This window comes from Phaethon lepturus, unplaced genomic scaffold (genome assembly GCF_000687285.1).
Source record: "Phaethon lepturus isolate BGI_N335 unplaced genomic scaffold, ASM68728v1 scaffold10675, whole genome shotgun sequence".
Classification (NCBI taxonomy): domain Eukaryota; kingdom Metazoa; phylum Chordata; class Aves; order Phaethontiformes; family Phaethontidae; genus Phaethon; species Phaethon lepturus.
In genome coordinates this window covers 26,572-53,521 of record NW_010539871.1, presented here as the reverse complement: position 1 = coordinate 53,521, position 26,950 = coordinate 26,572, and the positions used below count along the sequence as shown (strand labels likewise).

The following is a 26,950-nucleotide window of genomic DNA, read 5'->3' as shown; positions in this document are numbered from 1 at the left end:
AAGAATCATGCCCCGGATACGTGGAGGGAGCTGCCGCATTTGTACGTTGGCATTTTCATTGCCTGGCTGCCGGCTTTGCAGGTGAACGGAGTCTGCTGGAGTGAAGTGGAGCCTGCGGTGATGTCCTTCAGCACTGATACACTTAAGGGAGGCAAGGCCCGAAATGTCATTGTGGGTTGATAGAGCAGGTATATGGACCCTAAATAAGCACAGATTGAAGGATGGAAACTCTTCTCCGTGAGTAGGAAACCCATGTTTAATTGAACGTGGCACCTGGCAAACATGGAAAATAATCTCCAGCCATGTCTTAGCTTTCCTTTACTGCATCCTTTGTTATTTTGTTTTTCTTTTCACTGTTAGTTAGTTTCAAACCTTAATAACACTTAAAATGTGAAATTTGATAGCAAAGAACGATGATAAAGTGGGGGGGAGCATGCAAGGCAGGAATAAATAATAGTCATACTTAATCACGTTAATAGCAGCAGGCTACACCCCGTTACACACATAGAAAAGTCACTCTTACGAATCTTAAAATTGCCTCTTTCTGGAATGCAGGGGTTTTCAGTGGAATTCAGCTCACCACGTGAAAGATCCTGTGCAGCAGTTAGAAGGATTTCTCTCTGGGACTGTATTGCACACCAGCCTTATGAGGATGTGCGTAAAAATCTTTAAAGTTCTCACTGGAAAGCTTTACAGAAGAAAGCTGGCTTTGAAGGGAGAATTTATAGGTGGAACGAGAGGCTGTCCAGAAGCCAAAAAAGAGAGTGTGCTGAGAAAGCGGCGCAGGAGAAGCTGCAGCAGTGGCCGAGGGAGACGCTTCTTGGGTTTTCTAGAGAGGTGGTTTGTGACGGAGTAAGGACAGTAGCCAAAGGGAGGTGACGCTGGGTGGACTTCACCTTCAAGAACTTGCACAATGTTTTAAGACTTTCTGTGTCCTTCTAGTTACGTAAAGAGCAGCCTCAGTGAAAGGCTCTTAGGTGTCCCCAGTTAGGTACCTTTTTTTTTTTTAAAAAAACTGCTCTACATTGTTAGGCAACAGTGAAGACCAAAAGTGCAAACTTGATTTCTGATACAAATGCTTTGATGGAAAATTTATATTTGTGTGCCAAAAAGGACTGCCACAAAGCAGGAGAAAGTTTTATTTGTGTAACCAGCAAATAAATACACTTAATGCTGTAAAAATATAAGAAATTATGACTTTCTTTTGTCCAGAAATCTATTTAATTATCTGCAGTCCTGTATACAACCATCAGAAAAGAAATCAGTGTTCAGGAAGTTACGTCTGGTGAAGGAAGAGTGCTGACTTTGTGCGCTCTGCAACTTCCTTACGAAGGGGAGAGAGGGAGTGGCAAACTGCAAAGTTAAATTCACTCTGGGTATCAGTGGTCTCTGATATATCGCTCGGATGTATCAGTGGTCTATGTAAGTGAATTTTGCCTTCTGTCTCCCTCTTTCTCAGGAGGTACGTGCCTCTAACCATGTGGTTCTCAATTTCTCTTGCTTACATTCATGAAAATACAACAATTTGTGATTTTTTTTCTCCTCACTCTCATGTTTATTTCTGCTTTTATTTGTTGCTGGGTTTTTTTGGTCTTAGGTAATCATAATGTTTTTTTTACAGGCTTAAATTTTCATGTACACATTTTCCAAGAGAGAAAGTGTTGTTCCAAAAGATCTTTGTGGGAAAAGTCCTGGGCTCTTCTTCAGTGCTTTCTATTTTTAAGCTGACATCATTTCTGCTTAAGAAAGCAAGCCAGTAACTCTTCTGGCAAGTACAGCACTGTACAATTTAATGTCCATCATATGAGGAGTAAAGACAGCAATGATGGCTGTGTGTGTGCAGAGAGGTTGAGATACCCCATCCTCTTCCATGCACCTTTCAGGGAGTGTTTTGTGGTTTTCTCTTCCCAGGGCTCTGCGCTGGATAAGGATCTCTCTTTCTTTTATAAAACAACTTTTTGGAAGACATTTCCTTTTTGTATTTGCTTTGCAAACAGTCTTAATTTGCTTATGATCACTTTTTAATTCCTGTTTTCAGAGAAGATCATTAAATGTAAATACATTCTAAATAGCGATTATGAAGACTAGTGGGAGTAGCAGGACTAGTAGTAGGACTAGTCAAGGTGGTTGGTCCATATACAGGAACGACACAGTTAAATCACTCCTCGCTGCTCTGAAAAAAAGCACATCCTGATGTTGTATTTAATGACTCTCTGTGTGATGAATGGTGCCATAAAAGCCTCTGTTGTGGTAAAGTGTTTGACAACACTGAAATTAGGAGATATGTTTTATTCTTTAATGTCTGCCTGAATATATAAAATACAAAATGAATAGAACTGGGGAGGGGAATCACTGTTATCTGATACATGAATATTTATAGAGATATTTTCAGTGAACAATTAATTTTGCAGAGTTCTAAGCTAGGGGTTTGATCCCTGGCTTGAACAGTTTACTATGATTGCTTTATTTTTGAACCATATTTTATTTTTAAACTGTCAGGTGAGATGCCAAAATCCAGTGGCATTCCAGGGTCTGCGTAAGCCATGAATGCTGGATATTTTTTCTCTGACACCGCCAGACAGACAAGCATTTCCCTGATTCCCCGATACTCAGCATGTCTTGGAGCAAGTTGCTGTGAATGTTGTGCTTCATGCATTATTACATGCCTGGCTTATCCCTGCTCACTGACCTGGTCTTTCTCTCTCCTCTTTTCTCCACCCCTTCCCCGCGCCCTCGGTGTAGCTTTCGCTCCCGGAGGAACAGAATGAAGTAACGAGAAACGGCTGTGAATCCAAGGAACTGGTCTACCTTGTACAGATCTCTTGTCAGGTAAATGCCATGCTTTCTCCCCCCACCCCCTTTTGCAGACTGTATTGCGTTATTTTTGGTAACACAGCCTCGTAATATTTCGATACAACGCTTTCCTGCGGCGTGTGGGGTTTTTTTGCACTTCTTCGCTAGCTCAGTCCTCAGAAGGATGCTGTCTGTGGTGCTGCGACCAGCTCACTCTCAGAAAAGAAGAGGAGCATGGAGGGGAGAAAAAGGAGGCTGTTAAGCACATCATCCTCGCTACAGTTTGTGCCGAGCTGCACAGTGAGTAGCCTGGAGACAGAAGCGTGCGTGCCTGTGCCCGTCAGTTGTGGGGAGCCTACGCTGACACACGGACGCACCAGATGCACAGACAGAGGACGTACGTGAGGGAGAAAGCTGGCCAGCATTTTTGTTGATCGAGGCGTGCTGCTGGCAGCCAGGAGGTGGGGATTCTTGATCTGTTCCCAGTTACGTCTCCAGACATCTGGTATGAAATGCTTTCACTGCCTCTGCTACTGTGGTATCAAAATGCTTTGGGCAGATGAATCTGCCGCTTCGTACCACCGTCTGCTAATACGGGGATAGTGATCTGTAAAATGCTACGTAATAGGTTATCGTATTTTAGTATCTTGAATGAAATTGTCTGTAGCAGACATACTGCATTGGCAAATTCAATTGAGAGTTAATACCTGCGTTTGGTCATTTTTCTGGCCTTAACGTAGCAGTTCTTTTCATGATTCGTCTCGGCATTTCTTGAGCGTCCATCTTACCAGTTTATGCTGAACATTAATGGGAATCACTGTAGCGTCTGTCTCTCTTTTTAAAGCTCTCTATGTGATTCTGCTGACATTTCTCAGGTACTAAAAGGAAGTGTATGGACTAGGCACACCGGTGTTGCCTACAATTGAATCGTGTGGGGTAGGGAACTCTTTGCTCTCGCGTTGTACCAGCGCAGTGGCATTAGTACACACAAGAGGGGTTGTGAATTTGCGGTGTAGTGGCTCTTCTGCCCGAACTCTGCGCGCACACCAGTGCAGTGTGTTCAGAGGCAGCTCAGGAGCAAAGCACCCTGCTCTGCTTTGAAGGTGGGGCTTGGCACAAGCTGAGCTACAGCAGTGTAGTTAGCGTGAGAGAAACACACGAGTAATTCCTCTCTCTTGTGAGCTCTTACGGTGCAAGTACATTCACAATATCTATATATTCCCTCTTGGGAGAGGGAAGAGAAGAGGCTGAAAGTGAACATCTCTCCAAATTGCCTGTGTTTGGGCATTTTGCTAGTACAGTTCTAACTCAGCTGTAGCCAGTTTCATACAAAATAATCACTTTTCAGAAAAGCAATCCAAGCTAACAAACAGCACTGCAAAATTTAACGGTGGACGCATGTCCGTGTCCCAGCCAAGAGCAGTGCGGCAACCAAGAGTGAGATTTTTTTTCGGGGGACTTTCCTCAGGAAAGAGGAATTTCGATACATTTTGAGTCCTCAGGTTTGGGACTGCGTTGACAGTGCTTAATGCAGAGATGAACCTTGTATTCCTTCCTGGCTATTTCAGGTGGACCTATAGAAGTGCCGATATTTTATAGAACAGTTTTTCTCTAACCCTGAGGCATACCGCTTCTGATCTTTCTACCTAACTTTCTGACATCTCTAAAGATTAACGAGGCACCCTCAGGTATAATTGTGTCCTTAAACGCTGCAGAATATTTTCGTGCAGGTGCTTGGCGGGGGTGTTTCTGAGCATACTGTGCGGGGATTTGATTTGTGTGGGGACAATGTGGTGGATTCTGTGCCTTGCCTAAGGAAGATGATGCTACTTTGCAGCGAGACTTAACTGAGCTGCTGTCCAGTAGATCCAGAGGCTGTGAACCATGTCCAACTGCTGAGAGGTTCTGTCACCTTCTTTTTTCAGTGTTTTACTAAACTAAAATGAAAACACTGGGAGTTGGCCTCATCTCTTCAAAGGATGGGTGTAGAACCAGTCACCTTTTTTCTTTTTCTTTTTTTTTTTTTTTTTAAGTAATTCTTCTGGCTAGCTAGAACTTCGCCCCACCCCAGGACTGTGATTCACCTCTCGCGTGTTAGTCTATGTCCCTGTCTCTCAAGATAACTTAGCTGAGGAACTTGTGGCATCTGGATTCAATGAACGGAAAGGCATGGAAGGGACTGCACAGCTGAGCATCATTCCTACCATGAAGATACTTCAGCCCTGACATCTCATGGCCTCTCCTAATGTCCAGGGAAAGATTCCATTCTGTCATGCGTTGGATACCAGCGGTGTCTGGATGGATTTGGCTCCCTATTAGAATTGAATGGGAGGTGTGAAATACCTCATGGAATGATAATGCAGTGGGGAGAGATTTTGGCAGGACGCATCTGTATCAGGCCAAAAATTTGAAGGAGGGAAGAAAAAAAGGCTATGAAACAAATTTCACTTTGCTTGCCCTTTGGACATGCTGCTAGCCTTGGTGTTCAGCCTACTGCAGCAGCTTGCAAAAAGCTCCTTGATTTCTCAGGTGGACACAGAGAAAACAAATTCTGTTAATTAAGAGTAAATTGATATAAATTCAAAAGCTTTAAGAAATCTGTGATTTGTTGCAAAAACAAATAGCATGGTGAAGAGCAAAAAGTGAACAGAAGAGCAAGGGTGTATGGCCATCCTGGCAATTTTAGATTACAGATCTTAGAGAAATAGGCAAAAACCCTAGTTTGGGGGTTGAATGCATTATACTGCTGTGCCTTGCCCAGTTTGGACTCTGCAGATACAATCTGTGTGTTGTGTGGTCCATAAAAAGGCATTTATTTTGTCATTTCACTCTGTAGCAGACAACAAACCAAAGCTTTTGAACTTTTAAAACATCCAGCTCAGGCTTAGCTGTGTTTGGCAGACTACGGTTCGGCATTTACACTAAGGAAATTCTATCCCAGTCTTTCCCATCTGTAAGTATAATTTTAGTGGTGTAAAGAGAATTATTGTTTGATGCGTATTTTGCAAAACTTTCCCAGATAAGGTCTGAAAAAAATTTTTTTTTGGAGTTGTATTTGTGACACATTTCTGCTGCAAGTCAGCTTGTGAAATACAAGCTTTGTGTGAGGTTCAGAGGGGTTTTTTTAAAAGTCTCTATTCAGCTTTTCTTCTACTTAAAGACCTCAAAAATTTAATCCAGTTTATTAGCTCTTAAGAAGAAGTGGGAATATAGAGAGGGCTGTTCCAAGTGTTTCTGAAAAGTGGAAAGATAGGATTCTTTTGATTTCTCTGAATAAATTTGAACATGAAAACTCAGGAATGACAAAGGTAAGGTTTTAAATGTTATTGGAAAGAGCTGATAGTAGGGGGATTTAGTTTTGGTTTTTAGAGCGGTGTAAGTGGATTTTCCTTTTTTCCAAGTAAGATTGCACTGTTTAACTTTCACTCATTTCTAGAAGATATTTAGAAGATAGCTTTCAGGACAGGTACAGTTACTGCTGTTGAAAGTTTGCTATTATTAAAATAATTGTAAACAAAATCCCTTTCTGTGATAAAAGAAGGGATGGATCGATGGATGAATGAATGGAAAGAAGAGTTTCAAACGATCTAAAAATGCTTGAAATCTGAGGTGAGATTTTTGGGAAAAGGAATAATGTTTTGAGTTTGCACTTTTTTTTGAGTTTGAGTGCAGACAGTACTCCACGTGCGTCTTCGCTCGGGAGGAAAATGTCTCTAAAGAATGTTAGAGACCTTTTTTTTTGCGTAGGGAACAGAGGAACCTAAAATCCTGAGAAGTGTGGTGTGAAGACTGTACCTGTGACCCTTCTGAACTCTGTAGACAGTAATTGCAAGCCTTTAACAATAACCACAGCCCTTAAAAGACCCCAGGGAATGTCTGAGACCTTCATGAGTTTATGCTGTACCTGTAGGCTGTGAAGGTCCATTGATCCTTGCTGAGTTCCGTGGGGATCAGCAAAGAATATAAAAGGTCTGCAACCCATTGGAAAGGGGTTACTCTGTATGTTGAGAATCAATCGACAAAAGTAAGAGCCTGCAAAAACGTTGAAATAGGCTAATCCAGCCAGCATGTTTCGTCAAGTTGTAAAGCAGGCTGAAAATGTGCCTTCCTAATGTTTTTGGGTTTTTGTGTGACATTACAACAGCACCTTACCTGCATATGTATTTAAGTATTATAACATAAGAATTGCTAATCTAAGCTCTTATTCAAAAAAAAAGAAAAAAAAGAGGGGGGAGGGGCGAGAAAAAAAAGCATGCAGTACTAATTACAGTGTGAGATTTACACTATTTCTACACTACAAACATAATTTTTTGGGTGAAGTTTTGAATGGCAAGGAGAGAACAAGAGACTGGTTGTGAAAATGTTCAGTTTCTAAGGGAGACCTTAAACTCCAGCCATCTCTTGTGTTTTTTATTGTTGATTTTCTTTATCACAGGTAGATTGTTGAAACACAAATGGCAGGCAGTAGAAACCAGAAATGTCAGACCATGCATGAGTGATCTTTAAAAAAAATCTTGGGACTAGATCTCGTGATAGACCCTTAAACACTGACTGGCACGATCTCAGAACCGAGCCACGCTACCTTCTCTGTTTCCTGCTTTCCATGGGATGAGGCCAACGTCCTGCAAAGGAAGCCTCTTTCTGCTGCAGCCTGGGTAGATTTCTAAGGCTGTTCTCAAAGCAGGAAGCTCTCGTGGCCCAAGCATGGATTTTCTCCATTTTTCTGCTCACGTTTGCGGACCCCACGCTGGCAGTAAGTTGAGCCACGCTTCGTTGTACAGGGTGCACAGTACTTTGCCCTATTCCTGTGTTTTTGTTCAAGGCAGCCATCGCTCTCTGTGCTGTGTTCATTCTGATTGATAGAATAAGGTCTTTGATGTACTAGATGAAGGCATTTACACGAATACATGCCACTTGTACCTCCCAGCTCTGCCTTGCGGGAGATTCAAGCTCGGTATCTTCTGTTTGAAGAACGGTATTTGCAAAACTCTGAAGGCAACCCCATCCAGCGTTCCACGGCTGGAAGCGTGGTTGCAATAATAAGTGGTTCAAGGGCAGTGGAGAGAATGCCAGGAAAAAATGGGATCCAAGCAGGAAGAACAGACAGGACTCCCCATCCTGGGTGGTTTGTGGGGAGAGGAGAGTGGAATATATTTTCACAGAAGCAAATATCTTACTCAGACTACTAACGTCTAAAGTATGGTTTGCTGGTTCTGTCTGCCTGTGATAGTCCATACTAAAAACCACAAATTGCTTGCAGTAGGATTTTTAAGTCAAACATTTGAAAATCTTTTCTATGACTGTTTTTTGTCTTAAAGGCTTGTTCTTTGATATATTAATAGTTTCATCTCATGTGATTGACGCTCAAACACCTAGAGAACAGTTACTGAGTAAGTGCTACTAGCATTCCTCCTGTGCAAAGCTACAGTTCTTTAAACAGGTAACCCTAAGGGGCAAATCCTAACCCACACATATACTTGTGTGTGTTTTATATACACATTAAAAAAAGAAAACCCAAACTCACAACCCAAGAGAAAAGCTTGTCTCATCTTTCGTCTTTGTTAATGCTATATATCTATGTGGAGCATCCAAGCTGGATCCTACCCAATGCAAAAGCTGTTTTCAGAGCGTCTGTTAACCTGCATCTCCTTTCTTAACGTAGAATTTTCTCCCTTTGTTGTTTAAAGAAGATTTTGCTAAACACAAGCAGTTACTGTGTCCTTTTATCAAATAGTAAATTCAGGTGCAGTTTCACGTGATGCCTGTTGTGGTCTGGCTGCAGTGTCCAGGCATTCTCAGCCCCCTCTTCCACCTGAGCTCTAGTGTCCACGTAGCTGCTGGATGAGTCCTACCAAGGATGAAAACCAAATCCTCCCCGTGGGTGGTGGAATACTTCAGTGGCGGTGCAGCTAAACTGAAGCAGGTGCCAAACGAACAGGCACTGAACTACAAGGGCACGCTCTGATTTCAGAGCGCGCTGGCCGCTTTTTACAAACTGCGGTGAGGGACCCGCAGTGTGTCCTAAAGCTTTGTCTGCTCAGAAGGGCTTGGGGAAGTTACTCTGCTTTAAAATGCATCAAAATGCTGGTCACCATCATGGCCTTCCCCCCCCAGCTTGTCTTCTGTGCTTTGCTGACGCTTGGTACCGCTTGCCTGGAGATGATGGCGAACAAAAATGCCTGGAGAAATGTAACTTCCACCATCAGATTTCCCATGAGAGCTAGGTACGTCACGTGCTTGTGAGTTTTTGAAAATCTCTGTTGTGATCCTGGGTATTTATTTGTAAGTCCCCCAAAACTTTTTAAAACCTGACCATAGGCCTTTATGGATTGAATATTTGTAGTCTATCCTTCCAGATGTTCACAAATGTTGAAACTTCTGTTCTAAGCACTTCTCAAGTGAGAAGGGCTGTTTTACATTAGTCAAAAGAAAGCAACTAAAATCCTTGTTTCCACAATGCTAATCCATCACTTGATATTCTGTGCTTGAACGGTTGATCTTAGGTCATATACTGCATGCCTTCTGCTCTCAAGAGCGATAAATAAAAATGAAGTGACAATAGTAATGTGGATTAATAAAGGGTGTATGAAGCTGGCAAGCAGCCTGAAGAGTGCTGCTGGGCTGTGTTCAAAGCTCAGGCGATGCCAAAGCGCTGCCAAGGTGTAGTGTCTTTGAAAAACTTGGGTCTGTTCCAGGTTTTTTGAAAGTAAACTAACATCTGTAGGGAAGAGAGAAGGTATTGAATTGCATTAGAAGCCTTTCAGGACTGCAGAATTAACATCTATTACTCTGTAGCTGTTATGATAATACTAAAGGATAAATTCATTCATTAATTAGGATGATAATCATTAAGGACAAGGATATGACTGACTTTTTTTTGAGTTTTGCTGCAGAGCACTGATTTGGGTAGGGCAGCACTCGGCGTCAACCAGGATTAACGCTGTGGTGTGCTGTGCCCTTTTCCTTTGTTAAAAATACGTTGCACCATACCCTCCGTTCATCGTGGGATTTGTACGTAGCTCTGTGGTCGTTAATTCACACGAGCTGTTTAGACACCTAACAAGCAAAGTAGCAGTTCCGAGGTAAAGAGGATTTCTGTCCTGTTGTCTTTGCTGCCTTTTATCCTGAAGCGTGCAGTCAGGCGGTCGGCAGGACGTCTGCGTTGGGATCTAGGAGGAAGACGTCCAAGAGTTGTGCCATTTGCTTGCTTTGGCCACTTGCGGTGTATTTGTGCCCTGCAGGACTATGGAACGGGAACGCAGAAGCTAGCTGTCGTCTTCCACGCCGCGCAGGCGCGTGTAATGAGTCCCAGAGCAGCATCACGCTGGCCTACAGCGGCATCCGTGTGTCGTCGGGGCTCTGGGGCCTCGTTGCCCAGCTGATGGAACTTGTCCTTCGCTATTCCCAGCCACAGAGCAGATCCAGTACTCTTGTGTGTAAATCTGTTCAGTGGTAACAAGAGATGAAAAATGACTGTAGTTCCTAAACTTTGGTATTTAATTTCTCTATTCATGGCACACTCTGTTTTTTTCTCTATTTAAATATGTATTGTGGAGGAAACAGGGTCAGCATGGTCCTTTCTTGTTCTTGACTTGGGATGCTTGAGATGCAGTAACAGGGTTCTAGCTGTGCATGGATTTTGAACCGAGCGATTTATTTATTGAGCGACACTGCAGAGAGGAACGCTGTCACGGAACCGCTTGTGCTAAAGCACATTCCTGGTGCAAATTTAGGTGCGTTTCAAGCTGCCCCTTCAGTATACCCAAGATAGAGGCTCGCTGTGCTCCGCGTTAATGGCTTCAGCTTTAAACTCCAACAGATAAATGGTCTGGTGAATTTATTGGAGGGTGGTTTTCACTGGGGAAAGAGGGTATCCGAAAATGATCACCCCAAGATAGCAGCCTGCCACTTCATCAGACTTGCACTGGACTGAGCTGCTGTGCAGTTCTTTGCGGAAAGGAACGGCGAGGGATACACGGCAACGGCCACGTTCATGTGCTCTTCAGGTGGTTTTCTGCGATGGAAACTACCAGCCGAAGTGAACAGTGAGTGTAGCCCTGGTCTAGGAAGGGATAATGAACAAGAGAGAAAATTATTTTTCTAGACTATAATGCAGTATCACATGAATGTGCTGCCATGAAAGTTTTTTTTGAAGCAACAGAAGCTTTTACAATTACATGGTAGTTTGTTAATGTCGTGTTCTTTGGGCATTTTGCCTTCAGAAAGCAAGCTCTGAATTGGAGAAATGAATCTTCCTGTATCCAAATTGTATTCTGCTTAGCTCTGAAGCAGAAAGTGAAAATCACTGTTGAAATCTAAGAGGACAGGATAGTGATTATGGTTTCTTTCTGTAACTGATGCATTTTGGCAGGGCTTCTGATTGTCATGCGGTGCTTTGGAGGCAAGGCTGGGCCCGGCCACAAATTGAAGAGGACGGTTGGCTTTATTCTGAAGAGACATTGAATCCTGCCCCATAACTAAGCAAGTGTAAATGCATTGCAGAGGAGCAGTTTGTCTGCAATTTTACTTGTTTTACAACTTCTCCAAGAGCTGGGCTTGGTTCAAATCCAAAACAAGAACAGGATTGTGGTGGATGTTCCTGTTTTTCTTTGCTGCCTTGATGTTTATTCCTTCTAGAGAAGCTTAACATGCATGCATTTTTAATAGCAGTAGTACAGTGCCTGTTTACTTGGGAAAGTTGACAGCCCTTTGGGACAGATAGTCCAAAGCACTTTCATCCAGTATCATCCTCTGCAGGCTGCAAAGTTACTTTGATCAGCAAGGAATGTTAAATGACTAATTGAGCATCAGGAGAAGGGCAAGGTGCGCAGATACGATGCCTCTGACCTGAAGGAATTGCCTTTAGATAAAGTTCATAGGCCTTGGATGGGCATCTACACTTCCAAATGTGTACAGATTTATTGGACATAAAACGTAGGACAAGCAGGTTAGGAAAGAATAAAAAGAAAAGGCCCCCTCAAGGCACAGAAACCACATCAAAATTAAATAGCATGTGTGTAAAGATGCTTTAGCAGTAAAGCAAAGATGTGTCATTTTCATTGTTTGTAGCAAATATTTACTGTCACTAAACGAAATGGCAAAACTCTCAGTTTGGAAAGTTTTCAGAAGTTACGTCCTACCAGTTACACTGAGCGCACCTTGTTTAGTTAAACTCTGATGTTCTAAAGCAAATTTGTAATTGAGTTGTTTTGGTAATAAAAACACGGAAGTGTTAAATGCCATTGTCTTCCTCAATAACTAGAGGTGCTTTGCCCAACTGGATTTATAACTGACTGTACGTTAAATTTAAAGTAAGTTTTGTTTTAGAGGAATGGGTGACAGAATTCTCAGGGCGAACGTGCCTGAGCTTGCTCCTTAAATCTTTGCATTCAGTAGGACTTTCCTAGAGGTACAGAGCAGGTTTGTGCCCCAGGTTTGTTCAAAACCGTCAAGCAAGTGTTCCTTGTCGCTGTGTGTTGTGTAACCCGTGCTAACCTGACCTAGTTCGGCGAACACCCAGGTCCCACCTTGTTCAGCAGGGTTTACGCTCGCAGCGTGAAGCAGCCCGGGCTCAGTTCATTGCAGACCTGCGGTGAGTCCCCGAGCTCTCCGCTTGCTTGGCAGGGCCGGTAGCCTCCAAACTTGAAAAGCTGCGGATGTGCAGACAGGCTGTGGGATGTAGCCATCAAGGATAATTGCAAACTGATATTGCTAGAGACTGTAGAGCAAGTTTGCGATCGAAGGCTCCGGCTTTGACAGGTGAGAAGGAGCTGACTTCTTGTTTTTCTAACGATGCATTTTTTTAACCCATCTATGGTTTTAAAATACTGTATTTATTTCAAACGTTGTGGTTTACCTTTTTAAAAGACTCCGTTAGGGATATTAGATGTTAAAGATGGCCTGTCTTAAATATTTCATCTCCTGGGTCTTGGCACTGCTTTTCAATGTTTCTTCTTAAAACTGATGCACGCAGCTGCCAAAAAAGCAGCTCTTTTTCCATTTTGGCTCCAGCTCTGTTGGCAAAACTTCTCCAAAGCTGCTTCTGTTTCTTGTGCTTTCTAAATAATGTTTCACCCTTTGAGCCTCTTTTCTCGAGTTTTGGTCAGCTACATCTTTAACATACCTGCTTGCTTACCTTTTTCCTTGCAATGCCCATGTGTTTTGTCTCTATAACCCTACCCAAAGGCGTCGGAGCAGGCAGGGAGGTTCCCTCTGGCACCCTCTGATAAATTTGCCGGGGGGATGCGAGGAGGATGGACTCCAGGAGCCGGCAAGGTCATACATGTCCTCGGGCGAGGACATCTCTGCCCGCCACTCTGGGCGGGTAGGTAGGCCACGTAATTCCTTACCATCTTAGTGATATTTTCCAATGTTCACATTTTTTGCGTCATTCGGAGGTGTCAAGGTGAATGGGTTTGTAACGGAAGCCGTGTCAGGCACGCCATGTTGTTAATTATTTCCATGCTTCTAATTTTGGGTTATTTTGTAAATGACGTGATAGGTGTTTTGTAACTGGGGCTATCAGGGGCGGGGTTCAAACAAAGTTTCTTACTTTTGGACCTACAAAATCTTTTCTTCCTGGCAATTAGTTTTCACAAAAACGTGTCTATGTGCTTTGATCACTGAAACAAAAATTAAAACAATTAAAAAATAAAAAAAACCCAGCTGTTTGCTTCAGTGATGTGCCCAAGAAATGAGACTTAAGGAAATTGAGATCTATATCTGTCTAAGCTACTGTTGCTCCAGCTAACCTCAGGCAAGTAATTTTGAAAGTTTTTTTTGTTTTGTTTTACTAACCTCAGGCAAGTAATTTTCAAAGGGTTTTTTTGTTGGGTTTGTTTTAAAGGATAGTGGTGCTCGCTTGCTTTGATGAAACGTTGTTTATTCTCTGTGGTTAAGTGCTGAGGAGATTATAGCACGTTTGGGGCACAGGGTAAAGAGGGCGTTGTATTTAAATCTGCGCCGTGTCCCTATAATCATTTGTAAATATGTATGTGAACTCATTGCCTTGCTACCTGTAGGATGGTAGAATTGTAGTTCCCGTTACTTAGCAGTTGGTCTGTTAGTGGCTTTGAAGTATTTCCTTTGTGGCTGCAAGCTCACGTTGGGGTATTACTTTAATTTTCTGAAGTGTAGCCCCATGCTGTGGCCACCCTCCCCTTCACCCCCGTGTCTCTCTGTGACCTGTTGCTCTTCCGGTGTGATTTTACTAAAGAGATGATTGATACTGAATTAAGTGATGACATGTCAGGAGAGCAGGGAATTTCATTCACGTGTTGGGAGTTGTAAATCCTGCTTCAAGTTCATGAGGTGTCTGCCAGACTGCCATTCAGAAACCGGCTTTCTTGTGGGAGAAAAAGTGGTGGTTAGGATTTCTAATGCCCTATGCATGGTATGTTTGTGTTAGGTCTTAGCCTGCCTTTACTTCTCTGTACCTGTACAAAACCAATTGCTACCAAAGCCTAAGCCAAATATTTGCTGCCGTCTGGATGCTTCTGGCAAAGCTGCTTTTCTCAGTGACAGAGAAACCACTGGAAGGTCATGGCTTCTTTCAGCTTAGCACCCAGGAAGCCGCATAGACCTGGTCGTGGCGAGTTTCCAAAATCGGTCGGAACAACAGAGTAATGCTGCTGTCGTTCAGACCAGGTCTTGGGCAGCCTTGTGTTCCCACGTGTGTTTTTAGTGTTCCTATCTGTAATTGGAATCGGGAAGCACAAAGAAGTATAATTTTTAAGGGAGAAGAGCTGCAGTGGTTTCCATTAAAATATCTTTTTTTTCCTGTTGATTGCAATTAATTGATAATAAACTGATAATTAATGCTGAAAGATATTAATTTATTTTGTGGAGTAAGGCTATTAAGGATTCACCACATAAAAGTTATAAGCTTTCTCCTCTGCTTTCCGCCTTGCGTCCTGTCCGTACGGACGTTCCCTTCATCTTGTGGTAGTCGGTGTCTCATGGGTCCGTTTCCTGCGATTCTGGCTGGAGCTCGGAAGCTTTAGTGTTTCCATCATTCACATCTTATTTAAAGCTCTCTCCTCCCCATGTTTTATTTTCTTCTAAACATAAGGGCAGCTGCCTGACAGCGGAAGGGGTATCACGCTGCAAGCTGTTGATACTATCTTCTAAGCCAGGTCAACTCCAGAAGTGAACAGACATCTTCTCGATGTAGCTGTTACTGCGCCGAGCGCTCATCCCTGCCCAGCTCTGCCAGCTAAAAGGCTCACGGGAGCAAGTGCTAATGTTTGCTGAGATAAATTTATGCATTCATCAGTGAGGTTAAGCTAATGCAAATGTCTTCCAGCTTTAGGAAGAGCCGTAACGCAGGTGTTCCCGACCCTATGGTGTGGGGAGGGAAGGAGTAAACTCCTGTTGACGAGTAGTACCAGGAGCAATGAAAGCGAGCATCCATCCGTGGCCGCAAGGTGAGACCTGGAAGTGTGCTAGCCAAAAAGCCTTACGCTGCTGAGTGTACGCTTTCATTCAGAAATAAAGTAGCTTTATGTTGCCTTCGTGGAAACTGCCTTTAAGTTTTAAAGGTTTATAATTTCCCTGAAGTTATACTAGTACACCAGAAGTCATGAAATCATCCAGGACATGTTGGTAAACAGACTCAAGCTTAGATAAGATAAAGCTTAGATAAAGATAAAGCTACCTACAGTACCAGCTAAAACCACTTCCTGAGCAAACTCTAGGTGGTGGATTTTATCAGTCTTGTTTTCTGTTTTAACTAAATTTCTCAGCCATTTTCCAGCGGGACTTGTAGTAGAAAAAGGGCCGAAGGGTCATGCTGGAATAACATACAGAACCCAAGACCCAGACAGCTGTAAAAGTCACCCACATGGCAGAGTTAAACTTTACTGGTGGATGCTGGCATTCTTCCAGCTATTTAATACGTGGTGTTTTCTTACTACAGGGTCAGACTGAAGTGACTTTTGCCATATACTTTCATCTCATTTTCTGGTCTTGATCTCCATGTGTACTGGTAAGGTTCATGAGAGCATCCATGTGATTTCTCTCAGGAAATAAGCATTTGAACCAGAAAAGAAAGGTCTATCCCTGTCTTAAAATAAATAAATCTTAGGTGCTACAGAGAAAACATACTCAGACCGTGGGACAGGAAAGTTGTGCGTGCTGGAACTCAGCAGTACCCTGTCTGGCTTGAAGAAGCATTGATGGACAAGAAGGAGTTCTATCTGCACAGATGTAGTCCGATTCAGCTGGAAACAGTCTTTTACACAACGGGGAGAGGAGATCTGTAAATCTTTATAACAAAACTTGTGTATATTTGCTTTCTGAATGGATGGTGTCACAGATACTGACAGATGAAGCCGTTCGCCTCTCTTGCGTTAGCTGCGTGCCTCCAGGTAAGCCACTGACTGTTCAGTGCACAACGGGGGAAGAATTGCTTCTTGCCAGATCCCAACAGTTAAGTCCACATAAAAATACTCCTGCATGGAACTGGGCTTGAGCTTATGGGAGCCCCTCTTAGAAATGAGTAAGGTTTTTGTACTGGTCAGTTTGAAGGGTGTAAGAGATGATGGAGCAAAGGTGGGGTTTCTTAACCACGGGAATGAAAATGCAAAGGATGTTTTAAGACACCCTCCTCTTAAACTTGCTTTTCCCAGTCCAACAGTAACCAAGCAGTGCTGCAATAAGAAATGTCTTTCTCTTGGTGATGAAACGAACCATCACTGAGTTGCAGCTCTCACGCTGTGTGTTGGGCTCGGGAAGAAGGGGAAGAGGGAGGAATACTGCTGCTCGCTCGGAGCATCGCCACGTGGGGGAATATGTAAACTTCCCCTGGCTGCGGCTGCATGTCGTCCTTCGGCCGTTTGACCAGTAGAGCTAAAAATATTCATTGTGGAGCTGTGGTTCTCAATCCTTGTCCCTCTGAATCTTGTGTCCTGTGATGTGAAGCCTGGGTAGCTTTTTATGATCTGCGATCTCGGTATAATGGTTTTACTAATGGAAGGTTCAAACCTCTGGGTCAGAGGAAATTAAATTGTCAGTTCAGTAATCTCTAATCATTTTTTTTAGCATGATATTTCTTCTTGCTTTGATAAGCAGGGAAAAAATAAGAAGCTCTGTGCAGCATTCTGAAATCTCACCAGTCTTTCATCATGCATTTAAGCCTATGCAGCATGCAGGAGTAAGGGAGAACAGATCACAAACTGTAATAGGAGTAGGAATGAACCCAGATTTTCCATTTTGTGAGAATTTCCATAATTGTCATGATGCTTTTCATTGTGAACGTTTCTGTAAAATGAAATTCCAAATAATACTTCGATTTTCTTCAAGAGGTTGTTTGGTTTTTTTTAAGTCAGTAGTCAATTTTTTTCTTTTAAAGGCCTTGAAACTATTTTTGTGGCATTATGGAAATCTTAATTTGAGCCTTGATTCTTTATCTTTATGAAACTTGCCATACTCAGGTTTGTAATTGAAGGTCTGGATCTGGGAAATCACTTGGCTGTGTGCTTGACTTCACCTCTATTCTTACGGCCCATCGAAATTAATGGGATTTAAGCATGTGCTTCTCTAAATCAGGACCATCAATAATTAAAGAACAGAAAAGTAATTATTGAATTGGAAAATGAGAGGGTGATCAAAAATTGATTTGAGCAACAATTTATGGAAATCGTTAAGAATGTGAAGAAGGCATTTCTGCCTTATGGATATTATGTGCCTGAAGCTCCAGTAATGTTTAGCTTTGCTATAAAACACAGTTGACAACATGAGACCGACTTAATAGTCACTTACTTGTTTCTACTATTTCATTAACTCTTTAAATTAAAAAAAAGAACCCGTTTTCAAAACCCTTCTGGCACTTCAGAATTTGCAGGAAATGGGAGCAAGATGTACAATTTTTATATTGATATAGTGAAACATTGTGGTATTTTTTATATTGAATGAGGTCGCTTGTTTCTGCTGCTTTGGCTCTGCGACTCTGGAAGTCTAGCTGAGAGAATTTAGACTTTACTTTCTTGTGACTTGTACTGGAGATCTCGGGGGAAGCACTAAATGTTGTCCAGTTCCTTCCCAGATTGCTGCAGTGACTCCTTCTTGTAAAGTTAATTATACCCCTTGTAAACACGTCCGTCTTATTTTTGCTTAAAAATTTATCACTCGGGCTCCAAAGCTGCAAAAACTTTGCTTAATACAACTTTTAGAAGAACCTAAAGCATGTATGCTTTTTTGAATTTGATTATGGCAAACTTAAAACTGTAGAGTATTAGGAAATATTCACATTTAGGGGGTTGGAATAACTTTCTGCTGGGTGGGAATTTATATTGTTGCTCCTGAAACTGTGTTCTGTACTAACACGTCATATGCACAGTCCTTCTGAATGTGATTGAAGAGCGGGCAGCCCCGTTCCCGCAAGAATCCTGTGATCCTTTTGCACAAGAGCCTGAAGTCCAGGGCTGTGATTGCAGGCGTTGGGCTGACGTACCGAGGAGCGGCGATAGCGGTTCTGGCCTCCAGACGTGTGTCTCTTGCGGAGGAGGTTGCCGCTGCTTCGGCGGGGATAGCTCGGCCGGTTGCTTAGCGGCTGCAGTTCTAAGGCGCGGGAGCGGTGGTTCTGGGTTACCTTTCCGCACCGTGCTCGGAGGTTGTTGTTGTGTTGTTGTGGAGTTGTTGTGCAGTACGGGAAGAACCTCCCAGAGAGATGGTGGGGCAAGAAGCACCACTGCTGTCGTGAGGTAAGCTGTCTCTGCTCGTTAATCAGCTTCCTTGCTGCTATTAGTAGCCTCGTTACTGTGCTGGCGTAGAATGGGTCTCATCAGAAGCAAGGAGAACGCGTTCCGTGTAGTCCGTGCTCTCCACAGCTCATCCCGCGCACCCTGTCACATGGACCGTTAGTTTGCTGACCCCAGCTATTCCCGTCTTGTAAATTTAACTCTTATTCATGGTAAAAAGAGACTGCAAATCTACAGTCCAACATTTAAAATTAGAGTATCGTGGAATTAATGACAGATTTACGATCGTTTGACAAGTAGGTTTGTTATTTGCGTGGGTAACGTACGAGATTGTATTGAAATGTCCTGCTAAGTGCAGCGGGCAGAAGCAAATAAAGGATTGCAGTGATTTCTCTGTCCGTTGTTTCTTTCATTGGTGACTAAATCTTGCTCAGCTGAAGGTCATACTGGCAACTTAGCAGGAGAGCAAGAACAACTTAATTGCAAAAGACGGAGAAATTGGAAAGGCTGTCATCGCTCTGAAGATAATTAGACTTGCACGCCTGGTTTTGTTTTTTCCTTTAGACGAAAAGTGACGTGACATAACTTATGGCAATTACAAAGCAGTTGTGTCCTGTGTAGGTGCCCTCTTTGTAGGCTTGTGAAATACGGCTGATTTCTTGTGATATAAAAGCAGAGTTTATGGGCACAGTACGCAGTCTGGAGTTGTCTTAAATAAATTTGACAGAAACTAGCTAGTACTCTTGACTATCAGTTTTACATTTACAATTGCCTTGCAAGCTTTGGATATGAATAGAAGAGTGATGCTTATAACTTTCCTAATAAACAAAGGAATATGGCAGAATCGTGATTGGGACGTCGGAGTAGGCCACGCTTTTTTGTAGCCCAGGTAGAGAGGCTGTCAGGTCCGGAACTCCACCCGGTGTAGTACAGCAGATTTGGGATCATGCTTTGCCGCTACGTTCCCCATGGAAAAGTGAAATGATGCCACGTCCCCTCTTACACCATGCATTTCCCTGCTTTCCGTACTGGTTGCCAGGCGCCTCTTTGTCACCCTTAATCCTTGGCCTTGGCTTCGAGTGGCCGTGAAATCTGGAGCAATCTAATTCCTTCCTCTGACATCTTCTTCCAAGTCCTTGCAGGTCTGTAGGAGCACCTGGACTTGTACAGCACGGCTAACATCGCCTGCAAGCTTTGTTGTTTTTCTCATCCCTTCCCTAGGGAGACAACTGCATGTGGAGTGTGAAGCAGAGTGTGTGATGCTGATAGAGATTTTTTTCTTTTTAAATATGGCCACGCTCTTGATTTGAGGAAAGACAGACTGAAGTAGTGTTTTGCACTTGAAGGTGGGGAAGCTTTGGGGAGGTCCGTGGTCACTGAGTGGGTGCCCACATCTGTAAAGCAGGAATAGTCTCATTTTAGCGGCTGCATGGGAGTGTTGAGAGGATTAATGACTGTCCATAAAGTGCTTTGACCTGTAAACTTCTGCATTATTACAACATTTTTTATTGATCATAATAGGCCACGAAGCATTTAGAAGTAGTCATTAGGTATTAAAAGCTTCACAAAGCAAATTATGCTGTGCTGCCACAGTCCCTTCCTTGTCCCCTGAAGCAGTATGTATCTTGTCAGTTTTTTAATTGGGGAAATGGTATGCGCTCGGGAGTAAATCTTCAGCTAGTGTTATTCATCAAAGATTGTTTTTTTTTAGCTCAGCTGAAGATTTGCCTGGGGCATCTGAGAGGAATTTCGCAAGCTTCAACTCTGCCTTCAGATCCCTGATTGTATATTCTTCTATCTGTGTAGAATCTAATTTCACGCTATTTATACAACCGTTTTGTAATTGACATTTGTGCAGACACCTTGTGCATGAAAATGCTACAGAGGCCTTGTAAGACAGGTGAAAGTCAAGAGCTTTGGATTGGTCTCGTCTTGCTGGGCCACATCCAAGCCCACTGTTAAGTAATTAAAACAGCAACACTGGCAGCTGGGTGGAACATGAATGGCTGTCTACGAATCAAAACATGAAAATATTACTAAGGCGCTTTCATCCCTTTCAGATGTTTTGAGAAGAAAGATGGCCAGATCCGTCTGGTTTTTCTGCACTGCTTTTCCTTTTCCTCATCTAACGTGAATTAGTGAGGAGCTCGTAAAAGTGTGATTCTCTCTTCTGTCTCTGCAGGGGAGGAGCTGGATCGTGAAGCGGAGTTATGAAGATTTCAGAGTACTTGATAAGCATCTTCACCTATGTATTTATGACCGGCGCTTCTCCCAGCTCTCAGAGCTACCCCGCTCCGATGCCCTGAAGGACAGTCCGGAGGTAAATCACTGGCTCCGTGAGCATTCACAGCGCAGTCGCCAGCAAGGGCTTGGAAGATAATTTCAAGGATGTACAAAGTAGTTTGAATGTGGCCTGGATTAGATTTGGAAATTGATGACTAGTAATACCATCAGTATGGTTTTTCTACCCTTAATTTCCATGATCTAAAGGGAAATGCCCTGAATGAATGTGCTGCTAAATGCAGAATGGTTATTGAGAGTGTCAGGAAAGAAGCTGTCCTGTTAGTACCTTTGACAAGAATTTTGTTATGTCTTTGGAAACTTTTTCAATGACGTGGCTATTTCCTGACTTAACGTTAGCACCTTGGCATTGCTAGGAAATCATGCTGTTCCAGGGCCACAGCACTGCAAGAGTAATACCATTTGGAATGCTAGGCTTATATTTATAAAATAAAAATTAAGGAAGCTGGTTTTTAAGAGCATTTGCTTTAGTGCATTATTTAAATGGCCTTTAAAAAGCTTAAAGAGTGTTTTTTTCCTAAATGAGTAAGAAGTATTTTTCATTTCTTGACTTACTGTCTTCACCTGGAATTTGGTGAGCAGGAATTCCTTTGGCTTCTTGCTTGTTGATAATTTAGGGATTTATTCATATCCCAAATAATCTTCTGGGAAGTAGCAGGTGCATCTCGGCTGCATCGTTTCAGAAGATGTGGAGAGGGAGGCAATGTAATGCGTGGCCACGGAGGTTATTTGAGCCAGTAGAGCATAACAAAACTGTTTGGCCTCAGTCTTGTCTGGGGGAAGAGCGCGTATTACAGTGACGGGCAGTGCCCATTGCATCATTTCACAGGTCACGTATCTCTGCGACCTGTAGTTGTATGTTTGTCCCCTACCATCAAGCACAAGTGCAGAAAAATCTTGACAGGCTGCGTCGGAAAGCTGGTGTTGCCTGCCCACGAGATGCGTAGCTGAAAAGGGAAATGAGGAAATTGAGGCCATTCCAAGCAGAATCCATGCAGGATCTATAAAGCAGAATCTGTGTTCTTTCGGTGCCGAGCGGCTGAGGATTGATTGCTTTTGAGCAGCACACAGTGGCTGAAATCAGTACCCCACTGAAGTCTGCAGGGCTTTTGCCATTGCATATAGGAAGTTGATAACGTGGTCCCGTTTCTCATCAGAGACTCTGATTTATTTGTTGCTTTGGTTTAACACAGACTATTTCTGAAGAGAATTTAGAGATTCTAGTCTCTTAAATTCAGCAGAAGAAGCGATATTTAGGACAATGAATTCCTGGGTTTATTTTTGAAAATCGTATTTTAGGAATTTCTGTCTCTTACATCTTTATTTGTACAACTGATTTGATATGTAGCACGAGGCTGAAAATCTGCACTATATCTAAGCACAGAAGACCTAAAGACGTTAAAGAGCGCTACTGCTGTGAAACATAATTCTGCAGCTGTGTGGTGTCTCATACTCTATGTTTTATTTTGAATTGACCACATTTGAAGAGATATTTGAGGAGAACGGTGTTTTAAACGGTCCCACAAACTCTGAGCTGCAATGCTGCTTTATAACACTGTCACTGTGAAGCTTTGGAAAGACCTCACTAGCTTCTCTTTAATAAAAGCAAGTTTACTATTCTAGACGGGACGTTGCTAAGGTTATTTTTAAAACCCTCTTCTACTATTTGAAATAATAGTGTTTCATGAAAGGGTCAGTCAGAGTTGCCACGTTCTTAAGGATTTGCACTTGGGTGGCAATGGCAGCCGGTGTTTTGTTTTGCTAAATGGTTCTCAGATGTGTTTGATGGCCATAATACAAATGATTTGTTTGTATGTGAAATCCATGAGAGGAGGGCTTTAGATTTAAGGTATCTTAACAAGGGAAATTATGAAAATCTACATATCTTATGAAAATAACATTACTACTTTGGCAGGGAGCTGCTGCTTTACGGATTTTTTTGTGTGTAATCATTGTAACACCGTGTATAGTTTGCTGCCCTCCTTCAAGTGACAGCTTTCCTTGCAAAAGGGAATACATTTCTGTAACACTTGCCTATGGCAATGGATAACTTATGGTCTCTCCAGGTCTGAAGAAGACTCTCCAAACTATGGTGTATTAACAGAAAAACTGTGTGGCTGTTTCTTTCTGTTCCAGCTTGTCACCCAGATGCTGATGGCTTACCTGTCACGTCTCTCAACAATCGCAGGCAACAAGATAAACTGTGGGCCTGCTCTCACATGGATGGAGGTATAGTACGAAGCTCAGGTTGTTCTTCGTTTCCTGACCTCAGCAGCAGAGCAAGCCACAAATGTGCTCTCCTGCCTTTCCAGAAAGAGCTGTAAACCTTCCAGACCTATTGGTGTCACTGGAATGCTATCCTAAAAGCTTCATTTCCCTGTTGCAGGCAGGTAGGTGGCCACAAAAGTTATAGTACAAACAGAATCAGATCCAATGTTGAGAATACAGGAGCTTTTTTCCCCTCTTGCTTGGATTTTGTCACCCAAAGACATCTCATTCTGCTGATACTCGCAAATAAATGGAGGTGGCAATTCTAGCGAAGCAGTGATGGGTCACTGGACCACCTGCGAAAGTCCAGTTCGTGGCTGAAGTCTCCGAGTAACAGGTTGCAGAAAGCACAGATGTTCTTACACTCCTTTTTGGCCAGGCAATACTGCAAGCGTAGCAAGTTTCTAAAATTACTGGAGCTGTCTCTGTGACAGTGTTTGCCTGCCCTCTTTTTTTTTTTTTCTTTTCTTTTCTTTTCTTTTCTTTTCTTTTCTTTTTCCTTGCGAGAGCTGCAGAAACAATAAATATTATCTGCTCCCGTTTGCCATCATTGGTTAAACCGCTCAACAGAGCCTGCGTTGTGCTTGCAGGGGCACTGTTTGTATACTGTGAATTGCAGCTGCAGCTTTGGTTTCTCTGCTAATGGTCTTCTACCATCTTAAACAATAGACACTATTGGGCAAGGAGTGCAGGAAAGAATGGAGCTAAGTGGTCAAGGCCACCTGCCTGTGTCAGCCGTGCTGTTGCTGATGAGTCTGGGTAGAAATATGTGTGTCTTTCCATTGTCTGACGATACTGCTGCACACCAGGAATAGAAACAACTATTATTAGACTGTTGCAATTCATTTTTAAATGGCTGTGATAAGGATTGAGTGCGTTTTCCTGCAATTTTCCCCGCTGATATGCTCCTCACCCTGAAATCCTTTGGGATGAGAAAAATCTTGGAAACCTCCTCAGCATGAAGGGAGGAAGGAAGTTATAGAGAAAAACGAAACTGCAGAATTTACAGCAATGCGGTGGCCCAAGAGATTGCATTTGCAATAGATTTGCTGGGATACTGAATAAACCTTTCTGATTAACTGAGAATCTTACAAAATTTTACGTGAGCGTGAAAATTGAGGAATTTTGAAAGTAGGTTGATGATTGTAGCAAGGGGTGGGAGCCATGTTTTCTCAGAAGAAATAAAAAGGTGGGAGAAAGTTGAAAAGTGACACTAGTTTTCGGTTTGAGGGCATTTCCTCTACCTCAGGGCCTCTTCTTGAGCATTAATTCCACTTTGCAGAGAATTTTTGTAGTCATTTTTGTATCGCCAGTTTACGTACTTCAGGCAAAAGAATACAATTTGGTGTTAAAGGGAGGTGTAAACATTCACTCTCTTGTTACTGTTTGTACACAAAGATGCACAAATACAGCATTTTTCTCGTTAGCTGGATGGGGACACACGACCTTCTGAAATACCCTGTGAATTGCTCTTCTGCTTCCTCTCGGTCTCTGCTGTGCCCCGCACCGTCTCTCCGCGCTGCTCTCCTCGGGGGGCCCCGAGCTGTGCTGTCTCCGTGAATCAGCTTGAAGTCCCTGCTGTGGATGAGCACCAAGAAAATGCCTCCTCGCTTGTCCCCAGCTACCTCACGGTCTCCTGTGCTCTTTATTTCAGATTGATAACAAGGGGAATCACCTGCTAGTCCATGAGGAATCGTCCATTAACGTTCCTGCTATCGCTGCTGCCCATGTTATTAAGAGATATATTGCTCAAGCAGCAGACGAACTGTCCTTTGAGGTAAGTAATTAAAGGAGCTTGTAACGCCGTGTGTCTCTGTGTGCGTGCGCGTGCATCAACAATATCTTCAGACACTTTCAGAGTGTTTTGTGAGGTGAAGCTTAGAAGATTCATTAAATACTCAATTTGCAGTGGGTTGGACACAGGCAGGAGTTCAGTCATCTTTAAAATATAGCTTTACTTGGCATTAGTATCTTCTGATTAAGCAGATACTGCCAAGTACTCTAGCCTGGTCTCTGAGCAGCAGCAGAGCCCACAGTGTTCGTACTGTACAGTGTATTAAAAGTATGTTGTATCTGTTCAGGAAGACTGTCCACATATGTGAGTACGTGGACACGTGCCAATTTAATTATTCATTGGCCACTTTATGCAACCTGTGTTTCTGTTAGCAAGTCCCTGTCTAAAACCATTTTCAGAGTTTCTGCTCCCATGAAAAGAACCAGACTGTCAAAGAATTTGATACTTAAAGGGCAGGTAATAATCTAAAACCGTTCTGAAAGTCTTACTTGACGGAGAGTAGGATCTGCTGTGGAGCAAAGATCTGGAAGATCAGACCCTGGAAGTCTTTGGGTGTCTGGCTCTTGTCTGTTCTACTCAGAAAGCAGAGTAATCTTTTATGCTCTGATTGTTTACGTGCAGCGGTTCTATCGATGGAGTATTCACAGCGTTACACAAAAAAGCGTAAAGAAAAACAGTTAGTGCCCGAAGGAGTTTTTGTGATCGGCTTCTCAGCATGCAGCGCAGGAAGTAAAAATAATCGTGGTAGTCTAGTGCTGCCAGGATTTTGTTCGTATTCAAAATCGAAGCAATTATTAATATACACCAAAGAACCGCGCTTATCAGAAAGACGTGTGGGTACGTCACCTTCCAGGTGAAAATGCACGCGGTACGGGATACAGGCTCTTTGTCAGTGTCTCAGTATTAATGAAAGCACTGCGATGGCACTCGCTGCTTGTAAATCTCACAGCTCTGTGCCAGCAGGCTAACTTGGCCTTGCAACTGTCACGCAGTCCGACGAGTTGTTACAAGGGATAATGTACAAGCGGGGAAACCAAGGCACGCGTGGCTTTCCAAGCTTACGCGCTGAGAAGCCTTGGCAGAACAGAAGTGGAATGTGATCGGTTGTTCTGCAGTGATGCATTCTGTTCCCTAACCCAAACTATCTCTTCATGTTTAGGCTGTTATTAAATTCTAATAGGCAGTTGCAAAAGCAGCTGACTGGCACTTGCTCCCCGATCCTGCGGAAAATACCTGGCTTCTCTGCTCGTTGTGGTGACAGCAGTTTCCTTAATGGAAATTTTACTTTGCTGTTGGTTTGCAACTCCCTAGAGGAGATCACTTCCCTATATCTCAGTTATCCCTATCTGAAAAACGGGGACGTGTTATCTTCTTTGTAAAGCACTTTGAGATCCATCAGTGTAAAAGATCTGGTAAAAGTTGGGCATCACTGTTACCAAGTTGTGCTATGCCTAGCTGCAGTATTTATTTAGGTTCTGCCCCTTTTGCTCTGGCCTGTCTCATGTTGTGGTATAGAGGCCACACAGATCTCGATTCCCACCAAGGCAAATTTAGTACTGCTTATACTGATTTCCTTTTGAACTATTGCAGTATTACATTTTTTATGGGAATGAGCAAAGCTTCAGAAAACCTGTTTGTTCTCCTTGATCATTTTTGTTCCTGTTGCCGTAAGTTGGTTGTGTAACACCACACCACCACTCATGTTCATTTTCTAAGTAAGAAAAACATGTCATGGGCCAGTTTGTGAACAGCAAAGGGAGCTCTTAACTTTTTGCTGTGAAAGAAAAGAAAAAGACATATGTCAATGCCTACGTACATGTAATAGAGGGCATGTAGTAAAAATTAGTTCAGCTACTTGAAGATATTTTCTGAAGTGTTTCACACCATCACTGCTTACTTTTGTCTGCAGTTTAATCGGGACGTTCTCTACCCTTTGGCAGAGATCCTGCTGCTTTTGAGAATTGTTCCCTTATGAACAGCTGTATCCTGCATGTGGTATAATGCAGTAACTCTCCTACCTCACCGTTGGATTTTACAAAGGCAAATGTCTTAAGATTGGCATTGGTGCAGTTGCTTACAAGTTCTACATTTTTTT

At 42.9% G+C, this 26,950-nt stretch overlaps 1 protein-coding gene across 1 annotated transcript in view; it reads left to right on the top strand.

The window, feature by feature from the left end:
* Positions 1-26,950, top strand: part of LOC104620905 (rho GTPase-activating protein 32-like) — an 84,575-nt gene that overhangs the window by 37,537 nt on the left and 20,088 nt on the right. The window contains exons 4-7 of the mRNA XM_010287260.1: positions 2,743-2,829; positions 20,674-20,811; positions 22,929-23,021; positions 24,715-24,837. Of these exons, the coding sequence (XP_010285562.1) occupies positions 2,743-2,829; positions 20,674-20,811; positions 22,929-23,021; positions 24,715-24,837 (441 nt within the window). The remainder of the gene's footprint in view (positions 1-2,742; positions 2,830-20,673; positions 20,812-22,928; positions 23,022-24,714; positions 24,838-26,950) is intronic.